The 23,837-nt window shown below is 39.3% G+C and overlaps 1 protein-coding gene across 1 annotated transcript in view; it reads right to left on the reverse strand.

Annotated features, from left to right (window-relative positions):
* The window catches only part of RND3 (Rho family GTPase 3), a 98,984-nt gene extending 91,677 nt beyond the window's left edge, over window positions 1-7,307 (reverse strand). Inside the window, exons 1-2 of the mRNA XM_044074879.1 lie at window positions 6,917-7,307; window positions 6,516-6,603 (exon numbers count right to left, since the gene is read on the reverse strand). Coding sequence (XP_043930814.1) covers window positions 6,516-6,603; window positions 6,917-7,066 — 238 coding nt within the window. The 5' untranslated portion in view covers window positions 7,067-7,307. The remainder of the gene's footprint in view (window positions 1-6,515; window positions 6,604-6,916) is intronic.
* Between the last annotated feature and the right edge of the window lie 16,530 nt (window positions 7,308-23,837).

Raw genomic sequence — 23,837 nt, forward strand, 5'->3', positions numbered from 1 at the left:
CTAGGACAGATCCTATTTTCAGTGGAGGCCCAGGAAGAAATGCTCCAGACTGTGGGAGGAAATGAGAATACCTAGAGGAAACCCATGCAAATACAGGGAGGACACGCAGAGTCTACACACAAAGCACTCCAGCCAGGAATCAAACAGAAGAACCTCTTGCCATGAGACAAAAATGTTAACCACTGCACCGCCCAAATGATGGTTCTATTGGGGACTGAACCCAGGCCCTTCTGCATGTTAGGCAGATGCGATTACCACTACACTACAGAATTATCAGAATATGCTAGAGGGATAGGTACATATCACAGAGATTACCACTCCTTTGAAACCTTAGAAAGCTAAGTATGACTTCACACATCTGGATTGATAGAAGTTTTTACTGCTGTTGACTTATCAATAGAAAAAACAAATTAATCATTCTTAATTTAAAGCAGGAACAGCTTTATTACGTACTTCTGAACTGTTCACAAAAGCCTGGGGAATACTTAAAAGGAAGGTGTAAAAGCACAGTTGGATGATAGAGATCATCACAGGGCACACACCACAAAAGTTTAGAGACTACAGTTTAAACATCCTTAATACTAGAGCCAACTAGCATAAAAATTGTACAGCATCCAACAGCATTATACATTTCTAATAACTTGAAGGGTACCCATGTCTGACATTTGCCCTTGCACTTCTTTGACAGACCAGTAAAATGAGAAGTATGAGAAGTAAGGCCCGTTATGTACTTACTCAGGGATGCCCTCCACCACTGTTATGTACTTATTCGGGGATGCCCTCCACCACTCTCTGCATAAATACCATGTTAAAGAGAAGCAGCCTTCAGCAGTTGATGCCATGAACATGGGAATTCCAGGTTTATACTAGGGGTGCTATAGAAGAACAGAATTAAAATACGCATCATGGCTGGGAGTATTCACGACTATATGCAATTCTCAACTAGTAATTGTATCTAATCCTTTTAATCCCTATGGTTATTATTAGAAATCATAGTGCTTTACTTCAAATTCATTCCCTAAAGACTGTGCTTCCCTTTGTTCTGGGGGCAGACTATGACGTTAAAGTTTGTGGAGAAGAATGTTCCAGATTAGTGATTCAGAGAATGAGCCTTTGCAGATTATATTTTATACCTAGCTCAACATTCCTACAAAGGGTGAACCTGACAGGAGAGAAAGCTGTGCTAAGAGAAAGATTAACTCTTTTCTGCCAAAGATGCAGACAGGCTGTCACCTAAATTCACAAGAGTTGTGTAAAGTAGTCAAGAAATCAGCAACCTTACTGGCAATTTTGCAGCAGTTAATATTAGCAGAACATCCTTCTACATGACTGCTCAGGACTCGAGCTGATGACCTACTACACTAGGTCAACACACAACCTACTGACACTTAATGAAAGTGCAGTACGCCAAGGAACTGTCAGTCATCTGAGGCCTACATATTCAGGCTGCAACCAGTCCCTGTTTATTTTTTTTTTGGGGGGGGGGGTGCAGCACAATGTATCTTTTCACTGATCCATTTTTTTTAAAAATTACTATTGAAGCTCTACAGTCTTCATTAAGAGCACATGGAAAACTCAAATACTCTGTGGAGAAATGCTTTTGTAACTAGTATCCAGTATTTGATTACAATATAAACAATAAAAATTGCAAGGAAAATGATATATAATATGCTGGATTAATTTTAGTGACAAACAAGTAGCTCTTCAGGACAAGACATAGAAAACAGTAGTCACGTCTTGTTATCGATCCATCAGATTCAGTTTAGCTGCATGCTAGAAGTCATGCCTGGTTCCCACTGAATCTGTGTCTGATCTTACTGAGAACAGAAGATTGCTGCTTCTTTCACAGTTGATAGCTGGAGCCTGTGACACACAATAGTTTGCATGCCTCTGCAGGTTTACCTCAGGTTTTTCATTTTCTAAAGGCTGCCTCTAGTGGCATTATATAGTACAACCTAGATTTTGTACTACAGTGTTTGATTCTGTACGTCTGCATTCACATTTGACCCACAAATCAAATGCAGCCGCAATTCTGCTTTGATTCTTTGAGATTAACAGCTACATTAAATCAAACGTGGTAAAGCTCAGTCACAGTTGCACGAAAGTATAACCAACTTATTATATAGTTTAAAGAGAACGAAAGGCTTGGCACAGGATCTGGGCTATGTCTTTCCGATTTCCAGCTTACATGTTCAACAACTTCTACGTATTTCCTTCAACAGCAAACTTACTCTTGAGTTTCAGGACCTGGCTACATGCCAAAGGAATTCTTGCCACTTAAATAATAATGCAATGATTAAGACTTTTATTCGTACTGAAGTACTGCTGTGGAAAGTTTGCATGCCTTTCCATGTAATGGTTCAACTTTTGTCGTGTTTACTGGATTGTTACAGTTTGGTTTACAAAAAAAGGTGCCGCAAACGTGGAATGCCTGCCACTGGATTTTTAAGGCCATTATTTAAAGTGTCTATGTTGTACTCATTCCATTTCTCTCCCATGTGCTGCTAAATCCTGTGCACTACAGTTATGTAATCATGTTTAATGTTGAGACAAGACGATTTAGGTGTGCACAAGACATCCCTTGGCAGTCTTTCCTCCTTTGAGATGCAACACTAAGGATGAATTTTCCAGAGTCATTTGAAGTATTGTAGTTCTTATTTGAGTTTTATTATCATACCAAAGTTAGTGCCTTAATATGAAATTCAGTTTTGTTCCTGTCTAGTTCCGATAGTTGAGAGGAAGTGCTTCACAGCAACCATGAAGATAATTCTGTGCTCTCCTTAACTTCTGCCAGCTTGCTCTCTGAATCATTATGCAATGCTCATATCAGAGGCTAGCAGGATAAGGTATAAAACACACTCCATATCTCTATTTAATAAGAAAGCCGTCTCTGTCCCAGGCCAGCAATGAAAAGGGAGATATTCAAACGGATACTTCAGGCTAACAGCATTTGCAACTATAAATATATACAACCTGAATTTTAGAAAAGAGAAACAGAGACAAGTAAATGAAATAAAAAGTCAGAGGGGCAGAAATGTCATACTGTAGCCACTGCATGAAGATACCCTTGTATATGTAGCCAATGAACAATGACAGAACCAAGGAAGATACTGAACTCAGTGTTTCCAAGTAGTTGGTGATTTTTGGTGATTTTGTTAGTGCTGATTGAGGGACAAAAACACTGGTGGTTATTCAAGAAAGTCATTAACATTTCTAAAGGCACAGACTTTATATTGTTTATTTTTTCATTTATGCACATTTTGTTGACCAGTTTAACCCTGTCAAACTTGTAGTCTCTTTTCAGTGCAGACCAGAGGTGATACTTGTAACGACTGGGGGAATTCCTCACTCTTTGATAAGTGCCACAGGTGTTTCTACATCCATTTGAGTTACATTTAACTCCAGCAAATGGACCTTTGGTTTAATGTCTCATCAAAAGGACAGCACACTGAGGAGTACAGCACCCCCGTGCTACACTGCACTACCAATACTGAAACCCGTCCGTGCTACAACACTGCAGTATAAACACTGAAAAATGAATCAAAACACCTGGTGTGGTAATATCCACAACCTTCAGACCCTCCAGCACCTAAGAAAAGTGTGCTACACTTACACAGGGCCAGCCAATGTGCAAAAACACATATTCTTGGAAAGTTTAAACTAACAATTTTTAAGTGACACCATAACTTGCACTATATCTTGTAAGATTAAACTGCAAGTGGTTTTGTCAGCAATCCTAGTGTTGCTTCAAACAGTAAAGTCAGTATACTTTGTAAGAAAGAATAACTAATTATCTGTCAGACTTCAGCAAGCCTTGCTTTCTTTCACACACAGGTTCTTTGCAGGACATGCCCAAGCAAAGTCAAGTTTGTAACATGCTTCAGGAATGTGATTGAGATGCAAAATAACTTAGCAACTTTTAAGTACTTCCACACCCATACAGAAAATTCTGACAGCTTCTGAGAATGCCTAAGGACATCATAAAATACCTTACATGCACTCCAAGAGAAAATGACTGTCCTGTTTACACTTGTCTGAGTATTGATGACTGTACTAATGTCCCCCTCATATCATTTGACTTTATTATTTGCATTCCAGCAAAACAATCTAAAGGACTTCAACTGCGCAACATAAGCTCTTCTCACAGGCCACAGATAATACAGCAATTCAGTTCAGTTACAAGAAAATAAAAACACAGAGAATCAAGAAGGATTTTATTTTGAGCAGAAATGAAGACATACAAAAGGTATCATGAATAAAGTATATCAAAATCCTGAGCAGGGATGTAATGAACAATGTCACAGTAAAACACACATACACACACACACACACACACACACACACACAATTACAGCTTACTCATACTTTATATATTGCTTCCCAAAAGCTGAATGGAATACATGACACACAAGAAACATGGTTGGGCTACCACTGAAAAGGGATTTTAAAAATAAAACTTATTGGTTTTAATTTGTTGGTTATAATTCTAAGGCTTTGAAAACCTGAATATGCTTCCCACTCATGACACTTGGATACTGCTAACGCTGCATGGGATATGGTGTGGAAGGAAATACAAGCTTTACTTTTTTTTATTTCAGTACAGCTGTTCCAACATAAAAATTTTACAACTACATAAACTTTGTTTTGTAAATCTATGTGATACCATTAAAATATCGTCAAATTTCAGGTGTAGTTTATAATAGGCAAAATGATAAATTACAACAGTAAGTTTTACTAGGCATCACACACACACACACACACACACACGTGCATAGATAACAAACAAGCAAACACACACACATAATTTTCATTAGCCAAGCAAATGAAAACTGTGGCAGCCAGGAAACACACCCAGGCCTCTGGAATGTATGTGTGTGTTGTACATGAATGTGTACATGTGTGTCCAGTGACTGCAACAGCTGCAGCCATCTTCACACCTCAATAACCAACCTTTCAAAGAAAGGCTATTTAAAGAAATTACAGACCACTTGCGATCTAGGAAGCAAAAGTGGGGGGAAAAAAAGAAACATGCAATGTAAACAAAAATAAAAATAAGCAAACCAAGAATTCAGGCTTCTGAAAGACAACCCACTGAAATATCAGTTAACTCTACATAAATAGGGTTCAAAATGCCATTTAATTTCTTACACATCTGCCTAAACTTAATGTGAAGCTGCATTCCATGCTCAGTACCATGAACAATTAAAAACTCTATAAAGGCGACAGAAATGCATTTAGCTACACATCAACTGTTAAGAGGAGTCTCTACTAGGAAATGTACATATGATTGTGAACACACCCTAACAAAGCACACAAAAACATAAAAGATTAACATTACACAGGATAAGAACAAAGAACTGTTATTCTTGTATTAGCCATGAAAATGTGAAGGATGTACAACTGACATCAGTATTCCCATGTAACCATCTACAGGTTAAGAAATGTGCTTACACCTCACTTATCTCCCAGAACTTCTGGACTAATCAAGCTGGAAAATTTGCGTTGCATAAAACACAAAATGACTTACCAACCCAAACAAAGGGCAGGCAGGTTCACATAAACAAGCTATACAAGAAGGGTACGGATCTCCCCAGCCTACAAGAATTCAGCAAAGTGGTACATCTTGCGCAGCCTTTCTTTACCCACGTTAGGTGTGCAGTGCATAATTATTTCTGTTGCGGCTGGAATGCTTCCGTTTGTCAGTTAACCCTGCACTAATGCCAGAAATGAGGGGTACATTCAAAGACAGTTTTCAGAAGTGTGTGCACACATATATACTAATTGTAAGTCATCATAAAATCTTACAGAACAAAGTTTAGTTTTGAACAGACTTCCATCCACAGCGCCGTCTCCGTCTCTCTCACACACACACACACACACTATCTTCATGTCCACCTGCATTCCATCGGGGCAGCCATGAAGTTTGTTCATTAACAGTACAGTGCAGGTCAGGTTTCTAGCCAAGATTAAGTTGCAATTCAGCTGCTAAGGTCCCCGACACTAGCTCTATAACTAGCAACCTCAACCCTTTTAAGTACTAAGGAAGCCCGTATCACACGAATAAATCACCGCCGTGTCAGGGCATAACCTACTGGGTGGCCATCAGTCAGTGTATAGGCAGAGCGCAAATCACGCAAATATGGGCATGCAAGGCAAAGGCGCAGGAGTGAATGCTACAATCTGCTGAAGCACAAGCGTAATCAGATGGCTTTATTCTACGGAAGTCTCTATCATTCACAGTCGTGATCCAGAAGCAGAATCCGGTTCACAGCCATGGGGTCATTACGGATTTTCACTTTTACTTACAGCCCAGAAAGATGCTGAACATCAAAATGGGATTCGTGGTATGTACAAAGAACTAGGTAGATTTGCATAACAAACACTGGGCTAACAGCCCAGTTATTAGACTCAGTCACACCCGTGTTGCTGTATCTCAAGTACGATGTCCTTGCAAGTTTCACATCTGTGTACCAAAGTGCATCCCTTAATTTCACAAGCCCGTTTTACTTTCTTACCTGATGTGTCCCACAGACTCAGCTCTATCCTCTGCGTATCGATTTCAAAGCTGGCTGTGTAATTCTCAAACACAGTGGGTACGTAATTCTGAATAGGAAAGAAAAAGGCTACGGTCAACCTCCACATACATATATGCATGAAGCTATCAAGTAATAGAAACTAACCCATAAGAAGTATTAGCGACTTCGAGAAACATTTGAAACAAAATTTCAAACTGGGCATATATGTAAAGGTCCATCAGCAGTACAACTTAGAACTCGAAAGAAACCCAAATGGAGCTAACGGATAAAAATCAAATTAAACAACACACCAACGGGCAAGAAGACCCCACAAATCAGAAACCTGACTCTTTAGTTCCCAAGTCTCAAATCCAGTTAAGTCCAAGACTCCAGCAACATACCTCTGGGAAGCAGTCCTTAGCAAATACATGCAGCAGAGCCGTTTTTCCACACTGACTATCTCCAACAACCACGATCTTGCATTTCACATTCATATTAGAATCCATCACAGATTTACTTGACAGTTTCTGACTCGGTCCCCTCTCCTTCATTGATAAGATTAACAAAAATTAAGTCCTGTAAAGTACACACAAGAGTGAAGAAACTTAGGTATCTCCAGACCCCCTCAGAAAATAAAGTACTAGGGAGGCTTCCAATCTCCAACTTTGCCTTAATTCCCCGCTGGCTTTGCAGTCTGTGCGTAGCGCTTATCCCAGCCCAGTACCTTCTCAGCTCCGCTCGGCTCCAGCTGCATTGTTTGCAAGTCTCGCTACAGCGCTATTATATACTTCAAGTATACGCCAATCCCCTGCTTCCTTTGTGGGGAAAGGATCCGCCCCATCTCTTACTGAAAAGAACGTTCCTACACGAGCTCATCACTTTGTCTATATTGTTACAAGGTGCGCCCTCTAGGGGAGCTTGCTACGTTCGTAGGGTGTATCGCTTTTCTGATACAAGAATGTACCTAGTAGGAATTCCCATTGTTTAGATGCATGTATCTAGGACTCTTTCTGTCGTTTTCCCCGTTTTCTTTCTGGTTACTGACACCGAGAGTCTAGCAACAAAATCTCTTTTTCTACGAGCTAGTAAAATTTTTCTTATTGCTCATGCACTTTTGAAGGAAATGTTTACCAAATGATATTTCCGACGCACTTTGCTATCATTAAAAAAGCTGCGGATGCTGCTTTCCTGTGGAAATGCTATTTGCGCATGCAGTTTGCTTGCGGGTTGTGCTGCTGAAGCCATTACTAGACCACAGATAAGTCAACCCTTTATAGCCTGCGCGCTGCGTTGAGAAAACTGAGTAAAAGCCTGAACAGAATACGTGCAACTTTTCTAGTTTCATTGCTTGCCAACCCCCCACCCACACCCATTCATGAAGGATAGGGCTTATTTGTAAAGGGAATGTTCAGTGTGCTAGGCTTGAAGGATACTCAAATGGTAGTCTAGCAAGTAAGTGGCGGCTGGCAACAGTTATCTGTGGAGGGCTACGTCCCAAAGTGTTTGTGTGTGTGTGTGTGTGGGGGTGGCAGTAAGGGGCAGATACAGATAAGTGCATAAGGCAGAACCAGCATGGGGAAGGGTAGGGAAAGTAGAGGTGCTGCCTGTACGTGGGATTCTGCAGTGAAGGGGCTGGACTGTCATTACTGTAGGAAAGCAATGCAGAATGTTAGTGCAACATACCTCTCACTCTTAGAACAAAAAATCTGGACAAAGCCTAAAGTAATGCGGGCACAAAGGCTCAAAAAATGGGACAAAATTTAAATATTTCTATTATAAACTTAGAAAGTTGCTAGAGTAACATGATTTGTATTAGTATGCATTTCTGAAGGATATGAAGTCTGAAACTCAAATGCATGTTATTCAGTGAACTCATTCCTCAATGATTTGCCAGTAAAACAAAATTTTATGAGGAAGAGGCCAACAGTATGAGGTAAAAATCTTGACAATTTAATCGAGAGATCTGCACGATGCTTACATTAAATAAAGTGCATTATGTATAAGTAGAGGTGAAGAAAAGTGGATTTTCAAAGTACTGTATTCCAAAGGACACTGACCTCCATGGTGGGGCAGACAAGCAGTACTTGCTTTCTTATCTGTGAGCCCAGTATACCTCTCAACTGTACACATTTTCACAGAATGCCCAGATTTTTGCCTCATATTTTTGTGTGTTCTTCCCAAAATCTGTACTTTTCTGGCAAATATCTGAGGATTTAAATAATTAAATAATGACAAACATTTGAGTTTAAGATTTCACATCCTTCAGAAAATTCATGCTAATGCTAAACCTATTATTCTATCAACTTTCTAAGTTTGTAAGGGCAATATTTAAAATCTGTCCCTATTTGTCCCCCCATTATTTTAGGCTTTGTCCAGATTTTTTGTTCTAATAGGTTGAGAGATATGGCCCAGCTACCTCAAGGCCTACATGTTCATGCCACAATGCCACTCTTTGGGGAGAGATAAGCTTGTACTCAATGGATAGCTGCCTGCTTCTGCTTTGCTTCACTACCTGAGAGCAGATAGGTAGCGTGTGTGTGTGTGCACGCGAGTGCGCGTGCGCGCGTGTGTGTGTGTGTGTGTGTTCAGCACATGGAGGTAGCTGATTGTATAATCAAAGAGTATTGGTCTTTCTGTGGTCATTTACCATCACTTAGACCAAGTGATAGGGTTTATGAAGTAATGATTAAGCAGACTTTTCTGAAGCTGCAGAATGATTGCTATGAACTTTGAAGTCTCGCCAGAACAGTTTTTATTTTTGGCTTATTTTAGATTACGTAGTAAAATGAACTGTGATACTTGTAGAATTTAATAATTTAGAATATGCATGATAACTTTTGTAGTCTGCTGGGCAGGATATCTTTCATGTTGATAGGATTAGTGACTATAGCATTTTTTATTTTTTACTGATAAAGGTTTTGAATGATTGGGAGGATTTGTCATGCTTGTGCACTCACAGGGGTGCACACTTTATTCGAGCAGCTTGCTGATTCCCTGAGACCTTCCACCATGGTAACTGTAAGGTACTGAGAGAGAGCACATTTAAACAAAAAGGTAGTTGTAAATGAACACTGACCCACTGTCCACAACTATGAATGCAGAACAATAACATGTGATAATCCCTGCCTGTGCATTTTATTTAGTTAACATTTGTTGACCAGAAAAGTCCGACTAGGCTCCACAGAGCCTGTTTTCAGTGGAGGCCCAGGGAGAAATGCTCCAGACGCATGTCTTTAGAATGTGGGAGGAAACCCACGCAAATGCAGGGAGAACATGCAAACTCCTCACAGAAGGCACACCAGCCAAGAATCAAACCGGAGAACCTATTGCTGTGAAACGACAAAGTTAACCGCTACACCACTGCACCACCCATTTGTTTTTTTTTTTTTTTGTTTTTTGTTGAAGTATTGCAATGCAGTAGACAATATTGATGATAGACTAATCTAAATTAGGATTTTTGCAGTTTCTGGTATTGCCAAAACTGTAAAATCAGACCCAGATTTGTTATTTGAGGGGTTGAGCATGTTTCCTTACATTACACATTTGTTTACTTTATATATTTCCAGCAGGGGTAGCCAAAACATTCAATTTTGTGCTCACAATTTCTTTTTACTGCACCCAACCCACATGACATTAAAAATAATGTACATATCTTTCATTATGTTGCCACCCCTCACGTACACATCATTTTCTGTGTTTCCCTTCTAAAACTATTTTTTTTTTAATTAGCAATACTCTCTATAAGTAAGTTATGTACCTACTGTTAGACACATTACTTTAGATATTTGTAAACATAATATAGCCTGATGAAAGATAAAATGTTGGAGTAATGCAAAGAAAAAATGTGCTTTGTCAAGTACAAAGAGTATCCCTAGCTACACCCTTAACTTCCAGGGGTGGTGGGTGTGGATAAATGCATGTAGGACATAGAAGAACCTAAATATACCTGGTAAATACAAAGCCTTCCAGTTTAGCAGAAATTTATTTCTTTAGTTGTCCCTTGGTAACCAGGAAAGTCCGACTGAGACTATGGCCTGTTTTCAGTGGGGGCCCAGGGAGAAAATCTCTACAAGTTCAAAAACATTTAAACAGTAGTCGATGAGTAATTATAAACAAGTGGAGAAAAGCTCTGCAACAGATTAAATATTTTACAATGAGCTGTGGAGAAAGGCTCCACAAAACAAACATAAATTTTACAGTAGCTGATAAGTAAATTATATACAAGAGGAGAAAATTCCTACAAGACACTTTGCAGAAGTGAATACCATATGTCAAATAAACTGATATATAGCTTTTCAAAATATTGACTATATTTGTAATAATATATGGAGGTGAGAAATAACAGAGTGTTCCGCTGACAAAATAGGTAGAATAATAGAATGAGATGCGGAGGAGTAAGGAGCAGGAGGGAAAATGACAGACATGGAAACAGAGCTTATTATTAGAGAGATGAGAATGTCATGGTAGGACATTAGGAAAATAAATAGTAGAAAGCGTCAGCTGAAGAGGTGGGAGAGCGTACATTAGTAGTTTGGTGTTATTAAAATGAGGCCTTCTTTTGTTGTTGGACCATTACTACCTGGTCAGATTTGAAGGTGTTAGTGAATAAGAATAAGGATAGCTATGTTGAGTTGGCGGTCATGCATGTGTTTTGAGGGTAATGCAGGTACATGCCCAGGTGTCAGATAGATATATATTTTAATCCTAATGCAGCAACAGCTGTGGAACAGATTACAATATTGCTGAGTAAGTTAGAAAAAAGTATTGACTTAGGACCAGTGTCAGCAGGGACTACTGCCTGAACTAGAAAACATGGGCTGTAGAAAACATATGGAAAAAAAAAACATGTTGGCAGTACTGGATATGCGTCAGTGGCCAGTTGAGTTGTAACTTACCAAGAGGGCAGCAAGACAGATATCTAAGGGTTAATATATGGATATTTTCTCAGTGTTCACTAGGTAAGAAATCATCAAGACTACAAATCAGATCACCCATCTACTCCTTCCAAACCAAGAACAAAGGACTACTCATTCATTCTGGCAAAATTGCCTTAGTTATTGGGGAAAAAACAAAGTATTTTCCAGACAGGGGTTAAATATTGAAATCAGCTACATGCACAGAGTCACAATGAGCATATCACTGTAGACTTTGAAGCAAAACTTAAAAATATGATTCTTTATATGCATGCAGTTGCTTCAAAGGACTGTGAATAATACATAAATGCAACCTTTTCATGACAATTTTCGTACTTTATGTAACATGTTAATGCTGTTTAAACTGAAATCCTAATATGTCCTGTTGTCTTATTTTATGTCCACATATAATTTAAAACTCATCTAACTAACTGCATAGTATGCTATGTGTAACTCTGTCATGGGATAAAACACATTAACATGACTCTGTCACAGGCCCAGGTAGCCACTGACAAGTGCTCATTGACCAGACTACATACCCAGCTCACAAACAATAAATAAATGAATAACCACAGAAAGGACAATAAGCAAAATGCTAGGAGAGAGCAAAGCAGGAAGGCACTGAGAAGGAAAACATAAGATAACGGGGTACAGATTTTTTCTCTCTGCACAGTAGCATTGGAAGAACAGTCTCCAAAGTGATGTGAATGCAGTTTTATTTATTTACTGTAATTCTTGCTTTGATTACCAGGAAAGTCGGGCTGGGCACAGTTCCCATTTTCAGAAGAGAGCCAGGAAGAAGTACTCTATTTTACAAAATGAGTAGCCGACACATAACACGAGTTACATAATAAATGTACATACACAGAACAGCAGCGATAAAGTGCACAACTAATCAAAGCATGATTCTGTAGACAGAGATACAAAAAATATTAATTAATATCAAACACATAACAGTCAACAGTTATTTCACAACAAAATCAAGCTGAATTCAAATATTAAGTAGGATTCATTGAGATGTACAAGGCTAATGAGGAAGGTCCAGGTGATAGAAGTGACTATGAGAGACAGAGATATTAGCAAAGGAGGTGAAGGGATATTAAAAAGAGAATGTGACAGTATTTGTTTTATTATGGACAGTTGGACTCAGAGGAGATAGAAAAGGCCAGTTTCCTGTTTTTTTTTAAGACATTTCCCATTTCACTGAGTCCATGCAACTTTGGATATAGCAAATACAGAAAAAAACAAGGGGGCAGGAGAAGCCCTTACATTGCTTGTGCAGTAGCACACATCTAAACTAGCAAAATAATTGCATTATAGTCTTTTGAATAGCTTTATACTGCACTTTGTTAATCTGATGATTTTCCATACATTAAATATTTATGTTATATGTTTATCGACTAATTTGAAGGGGATATTTCATTATAGAAGTAGTTGGACATGAAATTTCTCAGGCTAGTTGAGTTAAGAATGATGAAGGGGTTATTGCAGTTTGTGGTTTCATTGTTTGAGCATAGTCATGGATATGCAGAGTCAAGGGACATGGTGGACAGGCAGGGAAATCAAAGGACAATTGCTTCACCTGCAATATTGGACACTATTTGTATATTAGGTGTAAATACAGACATGGTTGCTTGGTATGTGGGAAGGTTATTCATATGATCGAGGTATATTTTAGGCTTGATTGCAACACAGCAAAGGAGAGTTGACTTTTCAAGGAAATAAGCAAAATATAATTTTCCTGGCCTACCCAATAAGAAATGAAATTATAATCAAGTGGTTAGATAAATATCCAGACAAGAAGATAGCTGCCTTTATGTTGGAGGAGTTTTTATAGAGTTTCACAATTCCAGCTAAGACGCTGAATGGTAGTGGTATTGGAGAGTGATGCAAGGGAATATTTGAAATAGTAAGGGCATGGCTGGAAAATAAGAGATGTCCAGGAAGACTGTTAGGACCTTTCAACAAGCTACTTTGGCAGAACATTAAAGAATCCATGATACATTTGCCTTACTTGGCAAATCCAAATTAATACACAACTTTCACATCCTGAAAGACAGCCAGTAAAATATATTAAAAAGGAGAAAGATGTATCTGTAACTTATTCATCTTTTGATGATGCAGTGGAGAAAGTGAAGGCAAAATGAAGAGCAGCCTCACTGCCTAAGGCCAACACAGAGTTGAGTTTTATGATCTTATACATGCATATAAAAGATCAGGGCTTTTTGGGTTGCATTTGAAGGTTCTGATACATGGACAGATGTTTGTCAGTACTGTGCTCTGTAGCCTGTGCAGATTTAGGAGATTCAACGCATCCTTTCACTGGATTATGGCCTAAATTACAAGCACCAATGGCAAAGTGAATTATGGGATTCAGTAGAGGAAGTAAGTAGTATTTCTACCAGAGGTCAGTCAGAAGGGCCTTTGACGTAGAATTTATTTCTGAGCATAGCAGTTGACAGTGTAGCATGACACTGACATCTTCTGAGGGGAGAAAGTGAGGAAACTGGAAAGGACTTTGCTGGACATAGCGAGAGCCCAAAAACTTACAAATAGCTGCAGTCACTAACTGAGTTGCTGAATCCTGTCTGTAGGGTAATACGAGTGGGGAGCTCCTTCACAAGTTTGTTACCAAAGGAGGCGAGCTCTGCCAGGTCACAGCAAAGGATGTGGGTAATAGAAAGAATTAGGAAAACTGGAAGTAGTAAATAATCATTTGCAGGTTTAAGAGCATAAGTCTGTTACAGAAATAAGCATGAAGCAAGGAAAAGGCGCTACTTCCAAATGTTTTAGGAAGACTTTGTTTCAAAGAGTAGCATAAGGAGTGCCTATTCTGAGGGAAATGGCTACAAGGCATGGTGAGCAGGAGGTTAGTCAGTATTAGTGATATGGCATTCTTCCCAGTAGTCGGTTTGGAATTTTGGATTCAAAAGTTGAGAAATCACGTAGTTCTACTTGGATTAGACAACATGAGGTTGATATATACAGTTAGTAGTCAAATGGGTGGAAAAGGAGTAATGGGTAATGTAATAAGGCATTTTATGCCATATTACTTTAGGAAATTAATGCACTACCAGAGTGCAGCATGTTAAGGATCTGGATAAGTTCATAGCTGACTATGTTTCTTGTTCTAGTAGGCCTGATTCAGGATGCTGGTCCCAGATGTAGCAGACAGGTCTGACCAGGTGCCTCATCATTAAGAGGGCTGTTAGCATGCATGAATGAAGTGATGGCAAATTCTTCAGGATGAACAAACACTATCAATCAGAATGGAATGCAATCCTTTTGTGAGAACCTGGGAGCCTTAGAGTTGGCCTGTAAAATGGCCCATTCATGTGGAATAATTCAGGACCTATAGGTTCATAGGTTAGTACTAGGCTAATTACTCTTGTGGGCCATTTTAAGCCTAGCCAATTACCCCATGTGAGAATCAAACCCTGCACCTTGTGTCTGCAAGGTAAACACCTTAACCATTCTACCATCCTCCCACCTAGCAGCTTTCAACTCGGATACCTTTCTTACAGAGTTCACAGCAATCAGTAAAACTGTTTTCCACATTATGAACCTCAAGTCGTTCAGATCATTTGGTTCAAATGGGGCATGTGCTAGCATCTATAACACAAAATTAATATCCCAAGAAGTGGCCGCTGGGTTTCTCGGAGGCCTCTCATACAAAAACCCTTTCAAAACATTTTGACTAGAGAATGCACTGAAAGAGAAGGATTCATGGGCAAAATTCTTGAAATGGCCAATAAATGAACCTTGATAGAGGAGTAAAAAAGGCCACAAGATAGTAACTCACACAGACATTGTAAATATACTGAATAACTAACCCTGAATTGGTGCTGGTTATGTTGTTAGCACCAACTAGAAAACATTTTCCATTTGCTCATATAACGTTTTCTGGCAGCAGGTTTTTCTTGCCTCTTTTAGTACCCTTTGCATGTCCTGAGTAAACAGGTGCCTAAAGGGAGCCAGGCAGTAAACTGGATATTGCTGGAAAGAGTGGAAAAACATACTGGAACATTCCTGCTCCAGGGAAAAGACATCTGTCTGCCAGACCTTCTTGCATGGAGTCCTGGAGCAGAATTTTACCAACTGAATGTTCTGAGAGGAGGCAAAGAGGCCTACATGGGAACTCCCCACAATGGATCAAGTCTTGGAAGACCCCCCTCGATCTAGTTTCCATTTGTGTGGGTCTGCCCTAGTCCTATTCAGTGTGTATGCCACACAGTTTTATTCTGACAGAATGTAGTTTGCTTGTACAGTGGGATTGTGTTCTGAAGCTATATCTCAAGCTAACATGGCTACTCTGCAAAGGGGGTACAAACTGGTCATTGCTTGTTGATGTACCGCATGACCGTGGTATTGTCTGTAACAACTCAGAGAGGTCCTGGGGACCCAAAATGATTGGAGAGTTCAGTTCCATGATCAGGGCAAGCATCTGCTTGTATCTGTCCTTGGTGTCCCACATAGCTTGCACTTTTATCCCACGTGAAACTGCATTTCTGGCAAAGTCCGAGGCATCTGAGCTGACTGACTTCACTGGGACATTGAGGGAGAAGGAGAGACCTGGGTTTAGGGAACTCTATTGTCTCCACCAAGTGATTTCTCTTCTGAAAAAACAGAATTGAGATCTAGAAAGACAAGGGTGTTGGTGTTGGGACCAAAGAGACTTCAAATATCACAGTCTCTCTCATGTACAGTCTTGCTAGGGTATCTTGAGAATCATAGAAGTCATGAGACCGCAAAATCCTAAGATATTCCCTCACAGCTACCAAAGTCTGAGTCGAAATCCCTAAACGTAGATTTTAATACAGATCTATTTTTTTTTCCTGTGGAATCAAAACTCTTAACTGTGATGTCTAGTTGACAACCCAGAAACACAATCATGTGAGGAGGAGTCAAGAAAGACTTTTGAATGTCCTCTTGGGATCTCAGATTGTGCAAGTGATCTCTCACCGAGGATATACTCCTGATACTTTAAAAAGATAATCAAGTTGTCAAAATAAGGAAAAATGTGGACACCTTGTAACCTGCAATGAGCTATCAATGGAACAAGAACATTGTGAACAATCTAAGGCAAAAAACTGATAGTGTGATCCAGATAGACAAAACCTTAAGAAAAGTCTGAAGTCTGGATAAATAGGAATGCGATAAGCACCTTTTAAATCAAGTGTTACCAGGAAACTTGAATAAGGAAGAAGAGGAAACAGGTTGTAAAGTGACATTTTTAATACAGGCACCATCACAAATAGGCTTAGGAAAGATCAATAACTCATCTCCAAGCATTTTCTTTCTTTCTTTCTTTGGCACTAAAGATACTCTTGAATAAAACCCCTTTCCTACCTTGGAAGTGGGACTGGTTTTACCCCTCCATAGAACAGCATGTGATGAAGTAAAGTGGCTTTTGTTTAAGTCAGTTCTGATACAAAGGACCATGAGTTAGAAGGACAACATGAAGGCTTTTCAAGGGAAGTATTTGTTACATTTGGGCAAGGCACCACCTTAGGAAAGTGTACAAAATGTGGCAGGTAGGCCACTGAATTTTCCAGGCATTATGGGTGGAATTACTGAGGGAATCTGTAATTGTTCAGGATGTGCTTTCTAACAGTTCTCTGTGGGCATTTAGGATACAAATGCTGATGCAAACCAGTCAGGAGGCAAAGGAGCCCATAGGTCTATCATATGCCAAGGCAATGCCATTAGTGGATGGAGGTATGCATGTTGCTAATAAGTTGAAAGACAGACCGAAAGGACAAAGTGTAATGAGCAGAGGTGCACTCCCCAAAGGGACTACAAGGGTATTCAGTGCCAGGGCATATGAAGGGATAGACAAGGTTATTTTTTCTGTCATGCTTAAGGAACTTAATTTCTAAAGTATCAAATTAAGAGGATTATGCAGGAGATTAAAAGACATTTGTTAGATGCAAGAAAATGTGCACTATATTCAGACAGTTGTGCCTTAGTATTACATGACATGGGCAAATGATGATGGTATAATGGTTAAGGTGCTTACCTCAAAGACACAAGGTACAGGGTTTGATTCTCACTTTGAAGCCCAGGTTGCTCAGCTAGTAGAACATTAGACTTTTAATGTGAGGGTCCTGGGTTCATGTCCATGTTTGGGTGTGCACTTCTTCCCATCAATGTGAAGCAGACTTCTTTCATAACCCAATTCAGGTGTAACTTGGACAATTGGATGGGGAACAGGAAATTTGTGCCTGGTTTGGTGCATATGTCTTTAATTGACACAGGCAGCCTGTAAATAGTTCATCTCCCAGGCCCCTACTTGTAAATGTTTCACCTCCCAAGCTCCTGTTTACACTTATCAAGGGTACCAGAACTTGTGATATTTACCCTAATAAACATCTATGAACCTATAAGAAGGGCATTGAAAGATACAATTAAAATGTGCCCATCTCAGATACAAAGCATAATAGTATAATCAGCTATTGTTACTTTGTCTTTCTTTTGTTTCAGTGTGTTACTTGCTAGTAAGGGACCATATGTCTGTTAGGTCATTTATGCATCAAGTGATTTAGACAGTGGGTCCAGCATGAGAGAATGTGTGTTACCTAGTGTGTCAAATGTCTGATAGGAGTTTTAGGGATGAAATGGCAGTAAGTCACGATAGAAGTAGATTGACAAAATAAGTGCTGGGGCCTGACTTATATAATATTGTCACATTTAAGAAGAAATTGTTTATGTGCCATCTTGATAAAAAGGCACCAGTAACCAGGCAATCATTTCAAAGTAACCCTGGGCGATGCTGTTGGGGTCAGAGATAATTAAGAAGATGAAATGTTGAAAGGTCACTTCTGTCCAGGCACCAGGAAGAGTTAGGAGAAAGGTAAGCATATTTATATTCAAGATGATGGCAAAATATGCTGGCAGTTTCATAATATTGTTCTATTCATTTTAAAGTAAAATGGTTGCATTTATACAGCAAAGATGGAGTGTATTTATCAAATCAAAGCATACAGATTTCCATGAGGGATCTGAGTGCTGCATTATGGTAGATGTTTTGTGATCTATTCTAAAACACAGGGCTTACATAACACCTGCCTTCCATGGCAGGAGGCAAATAAATAAAGGACAACAAAATGCAAAAAGAAAAAAAAAGAGGCATGGCACCCAATTTCTCAGGTTGTTCTCAACAAGCTGGGGACTGCCCCAGTGGTTAATCATGTGACTTCTTAGCCAGTTCTCTCTTGGAGATGGTGATATAGTCTGTTGTGAAATATGCTCCTTACTAATTTATAAAATGTGTATGAAAATGATAACTAAGGACAGGTACAGATGTCTTAATCTTTGTTTTTGAATGCTTATATACCCCATAAAATGTACTTTGAGGTCTCAAAATCCTTTATTTTAGTGTTTACACAATTCTGTGTCAGCCATATCACCATCTGATGGGTAAGCCACTCCTATGTGTTACTCATATCACACACATACATTACTAGATTTGAACCCCTGTCTATCTAAGTACCCACTTCACAAAACTTATGTTAGCTACTCACACCACAGAAATTTTACTGCAAGTGTGAGACAGCACACATTTGAAAGAATGACTACATCATGTTGCAAGGCAAATGTTTGGCTTAAATGGTAATGAAACAGTTCTGGGAGGCCTCTCCCTGTGTAAAAGTTTTACCTGAGTAGAAATTTACATACCAGATCTGTAGGATAAGCCAAGTCTTACCTATCACTATAGACATGCACACTCTCATTAGTCATTGTTGGCTTCAAACACCTGCCTAAGTTTGCAATCTAGAAAACTATGTATTAGTAACTCAGGCCACAGAATAAGTCATACTACATGTATGAGGCAGAGCACATTTGAAGGGATGGCTTCATCAATATGTTGTGAAGCAAATGTTTGGCCTAAAATGAAAAATGTTTCACATGAGTGTAAGTCCACACCCCAGTCCTGTTAGATAAGCCATTCCTACCTATCACTAAAGTCAGACACATCTCATTAATTAGTAATTGCTGTACTCAAACATCTGCCAATGTAAGTCCACAATCTATAGAACATTACATTAACTGCCAACACCATAGGAGAATTCTTATTGCAACTGTCAGACATCACATAGTTGTAGATTGCACGACATGTTTAAGTGAATAGCCAATGTATTGTGATATACAAAGCAGCAATGTGTTAATCACAATTCACAATATACTGTAGCAGTAACTTGTACACCACATCATTCACATAAACTGTTGTGCCATGAATGATATCTTTCTTGTGTCACATTAAGCTATGTTAAGCAGTTATGAGATGGATGATTGGTACAGATGGCAACCAGTAGGATGCCATCCCATACATACCTGATTGTCCACCTCAAGATCATTGCATGAAATTCTTTTTTTCGTGGGGTGGATTACTTACAAGTCCTTATGATGTGTGTACAGTACAAAAGGCAACTACAAGTCATACACAAAAAACACATACACTGTACTCATAATACTACTCAACATGTATGTGTCCAATTACACCACTTCAATGGAACACAATTGGGTAATGTGTTTCAATGTTGAAATCATTTATATTATGTACTAAGTAGACAATTTCACAGTTAACTCACTATTATCTTTACTACAATAAGTCAATAAATCATACACAGGTAATACAAGCCACTGATATTACTTACATACTGTCACAGTCAATTACTCAAGTGCAGTGCTGGCAAGCTCATTTACATGACTGATGGCAAAGTAGCAGTGCATGAGTAATTAGTTTATGAGCTTTTTTTTACGTAGAACAGGGTGTAGCAGTGACCATAATGCTTGATGCTTGAATCTTACAGTAGAAGAGCACAGGCATATAGACATTTATGTTTCTGAGGCATTTGGTGCAGGCAGTACAGGGGTTGAGTAAACAATGCAGGCAGATTATGACCAAGATGTGCTGGGTGTCTCTGCTGCCTGTGGTGGCACTGCAGCAGCCGCCTGTGTAGGGATGGTGGTCAATGCCCCTGCAATACCCATGATCATGTTTCAGCAGAAATGATAGTTCATAGGTTCATAGGTAGGTACTAGGGCTAGGCTATTGGCCCTGGGGCCTATATAAGCCTAGCCAAATGGTACCCTGGCTTTTGTTGGGTCTATATTATAACATTGAATTTTATAAAGTTCGAATGTTATAATATCGAACCAGTTTTGTCGAACGCTGAAAACAGCGAAGGTGTAGGACACAGAATTCTTTCCCAGGGGAAATAATTTGGTGGGCCGTTGCTGCGGCTTCACTGTTTTCAGCGTTCGATATGTTGGAATGTTACGGGTTCAGGTAAGTGTGCGATTGTGTGTAGGTTAGGGTTAGGGGGCTGGTTAGGTGAGTTAGGGTTAGGGAGAAGGTCAGGTAAGTGGGCGGTTGTGAGGACATTAGGGTTAGAGCGCGGGTCAGGTAAGTGTGCAATTGTGTGTAGGTTAGGGTTAGGGGGCAGGTTAGGTGAGTTAGGGTTAGGGAGCGGGTCAGCTAAATGTGCGGTTGTGTGTAGGTTAGGGTTAGGGATGGGTTAGGTGAGTTAGGGTTAGGGCGCGGGTGAGGTGAGTATGCGATAGTGACAGACCTTAGGGTTAGGGTCGGGTTAAGGTAAATGGATAGCTAGTAGTGTATGTAAAGTTTAGTTTAGGTTTAGGTGTAGGATTTTAAGTGTATTTGTGTGGATTGCTGTTTTTTGTGTGTGTTTGTGTTGTGTGTATGTTTCTTGGAATAGCGATTTTTTTTTCCCTGGGAAAAAAAATCGCTATTCTGACTGTTCGTTGTTTGCGGATTTCGGTGTTTAGGGTTCGATATTATAACATTCGATCTTTGTAGATTTCGATGTTATGATATAGACCCGCTTTTGTCACCCAAGAAAATTATTTTCCTGTGCCCCTGTCAAGCAGAGCCACAGAAGTGATCCCCGGGATGAATTTCCTATCTCCCATCCAATCATCAAGATTTTTCTTGAAGAGTGCTAATGAGGAGCTTTGTTTGATATAGATAGGTAGTTTGTTCCAGAGTATGGGAAGTCTCTGGGACAGGAATCTATCCCTCCAGCATGTTCTGTTTATTGTGGTGACAAGGTTTAGGTCCCTAGAGCGTGTAGCTCGGAGGGATTGGGATTTTTTTAAGTTATTAATGCACAAAACATACAAAAATAAAATGGTGACAGCACTGTTCACCCATATGTGGGATGCCAGTTGCACTGGTGACAGCCCAGTTACAGTCTTTACTAAGCTATTCCAAGCTTCGGTGTTGTACTGCAACCTGATGTAGTCATCCTGCAGAAGTCTTCAGCTGTAACGTTTAATAAACAACCAGCAAAAATCATAGACTTCTCCTCACTCCCCCCTCTGTCTTCTAAATGGAGCACTACCCTCACCATCATCTGGCATGTCTTCTCAATGATCTCTGGGAAAATGGAAGGGAATTGGCTCCAAGTTCAGGTCTGTTGTGTACCAGCATGTGTGCAACGAAGGACAAGGCAGACAAACTTATTTGCATGACAGAAAGGACAGACATGGGCTAGAATGAAATGTATGTATCATTTCCTCAATGTTCACTTTAAGTGAGAAAAATGAAAGTGGTACTTGGCCATGTTCAATGTACATAGAAATCCTCTACCATGACTTCAATAAGCGTTGGTTAATGTTGATATCTCAGATATATTTTAAATTGTAAATTGTCTCCTCTGGGCATGTGCTCTGATCTGGTTTATGGCATTCATAATGCAAACACTGTCACAAACAAATATGACTTGAAAATCTCCATGATGTTGTTGTTCACATGTAAATGTTTAAATATTATGCAATGCCTTAATGACGCCTATGAAATTAATAACTGTGAGTGATAGCACCGTGGAATCAAACACATGATAAAAAGAAATATGAACTTCTGAAATTTGTATGCTAACTATTGATACTACAGGGAAGTGTCATTTCAAGGGTGTAAGTTGATTTGTACAATTTTGAACATGACTGAATGTACACTTGACAACCATGTAACTGTTGTAGTTTGAGATATTCCTTTACTGGAGTAATAGTTTTAGTGAAATATGTACTCCTGTGGAAAAGTATTAATTGCACTGATTTTTTTTTAAATATCTTCAGCTGATGCATGCTGAAGTCATGTTTATTTCCATGGCCAACTACAAATTCTTATCACATGCATAATTATTTTCAGATTTATTTACAGCAGAATCTGAACTACCAGTTCCCTTACAGTCATTCCTGTATACTAACAGTGTCTGGTGCCAACTATCATGCAAAGAGTAAGAAAAAATTGTGTAACTGTTGACTTTGGTTGATGACCTGTTATTTTCACTGACATCATGATACAATTTTGTTAAGCACATATTGAGGAAAGTGCCATACAGTGTTTGCAGAAGGTGGAGTTCTATACAGCATATGCCATTACAATGTACACATGGGATAATGACACATATATTCCACTGAAGCCATGGTCATAGATATTTTTTAGTGATGTAGTCGTCATATTTCGTTCTTCATTATCTGGCCAGTTTTACTGCCTCATAGTTTTGCACATGCACTATTTTTCACATCATGCACATAGAAATGTGTTTTTACTATAATGACTGATATGAGTACTGCAGGTGACACAGATCGCATAAATCTTGCTTAGCAGCCATTATACACAATTGTGTTGCAACAATCCCCTTTTACATTGCATGTATAGCTCAGCTTAAAATACATAAAATCACAAACAAAACACGAGTGTATTCTGACTCATAAAGGTCAGCTGTCCCTAATGTGGATTCAAACCTTGTACTTCTTTTGCTTTTATTCAGATTATACTTCATCAACATGTTGAGTCACTGAGAAAACTACATGACTGATGTATTTTCTGCAGTACTGTTTGTGTGCCTCTGCAATACAGTGGCTGAGCACTGCACTCCAGACAATGAATACACGAGTTTTAAACTTGACAACCCAGACTATTCTTTTCTGGCAATTAATTCAGGTTAAGGCTGTCAGTTGTAATTCCTGTGGTACAGGGTTTCATTCCCTCAGCCATTATTTGCATACTGTTTGTACTGTGTGACCTTGAGCAAGTCACTTAACCAGAAATTGCTCCCAAGCCACCCCTGAAAACGATTGTGTGTCCAGTGGGCACTGAGGTGCAATACAAACTACTGCGCAAAGGATGAAGTTAAAAAAAAAATCTTAAATCAGTGTGATGATTCCCCCTGCACCACCTTAGTAATTGGTACTAACCCTGACCCTAATGTAGTCCCTTCCCACAACCCTAACTCTACAGCTTAAGGCCATTAAAATCTTCCCGTAACATGGCCACTATTCAGACAAATTTGAGGCTAGTGTTATTGGGGTGTTTAGTTGTATTATCATGAGAGGAAGTAGTCGCCTCTCTCATTATTATTGTATTGGAGGCTTTTTGTGT

The sequence above is a fragment of the Protopterus annectens genome, chromosome 6.part0 (genome assembly GCF_019279795.1).
Source record: "Protopterus annectens isolate FY-2018-M chromosome 6.part0, PAN1.0, whole genome shotgun sequence".
Taxonomy (NCBI): domain Eukaryota; kingdom Metazoa; phylum Chordata; order Ceratodontiformes; family Protopteridae; genus Protopterus; species Protopterus annectens.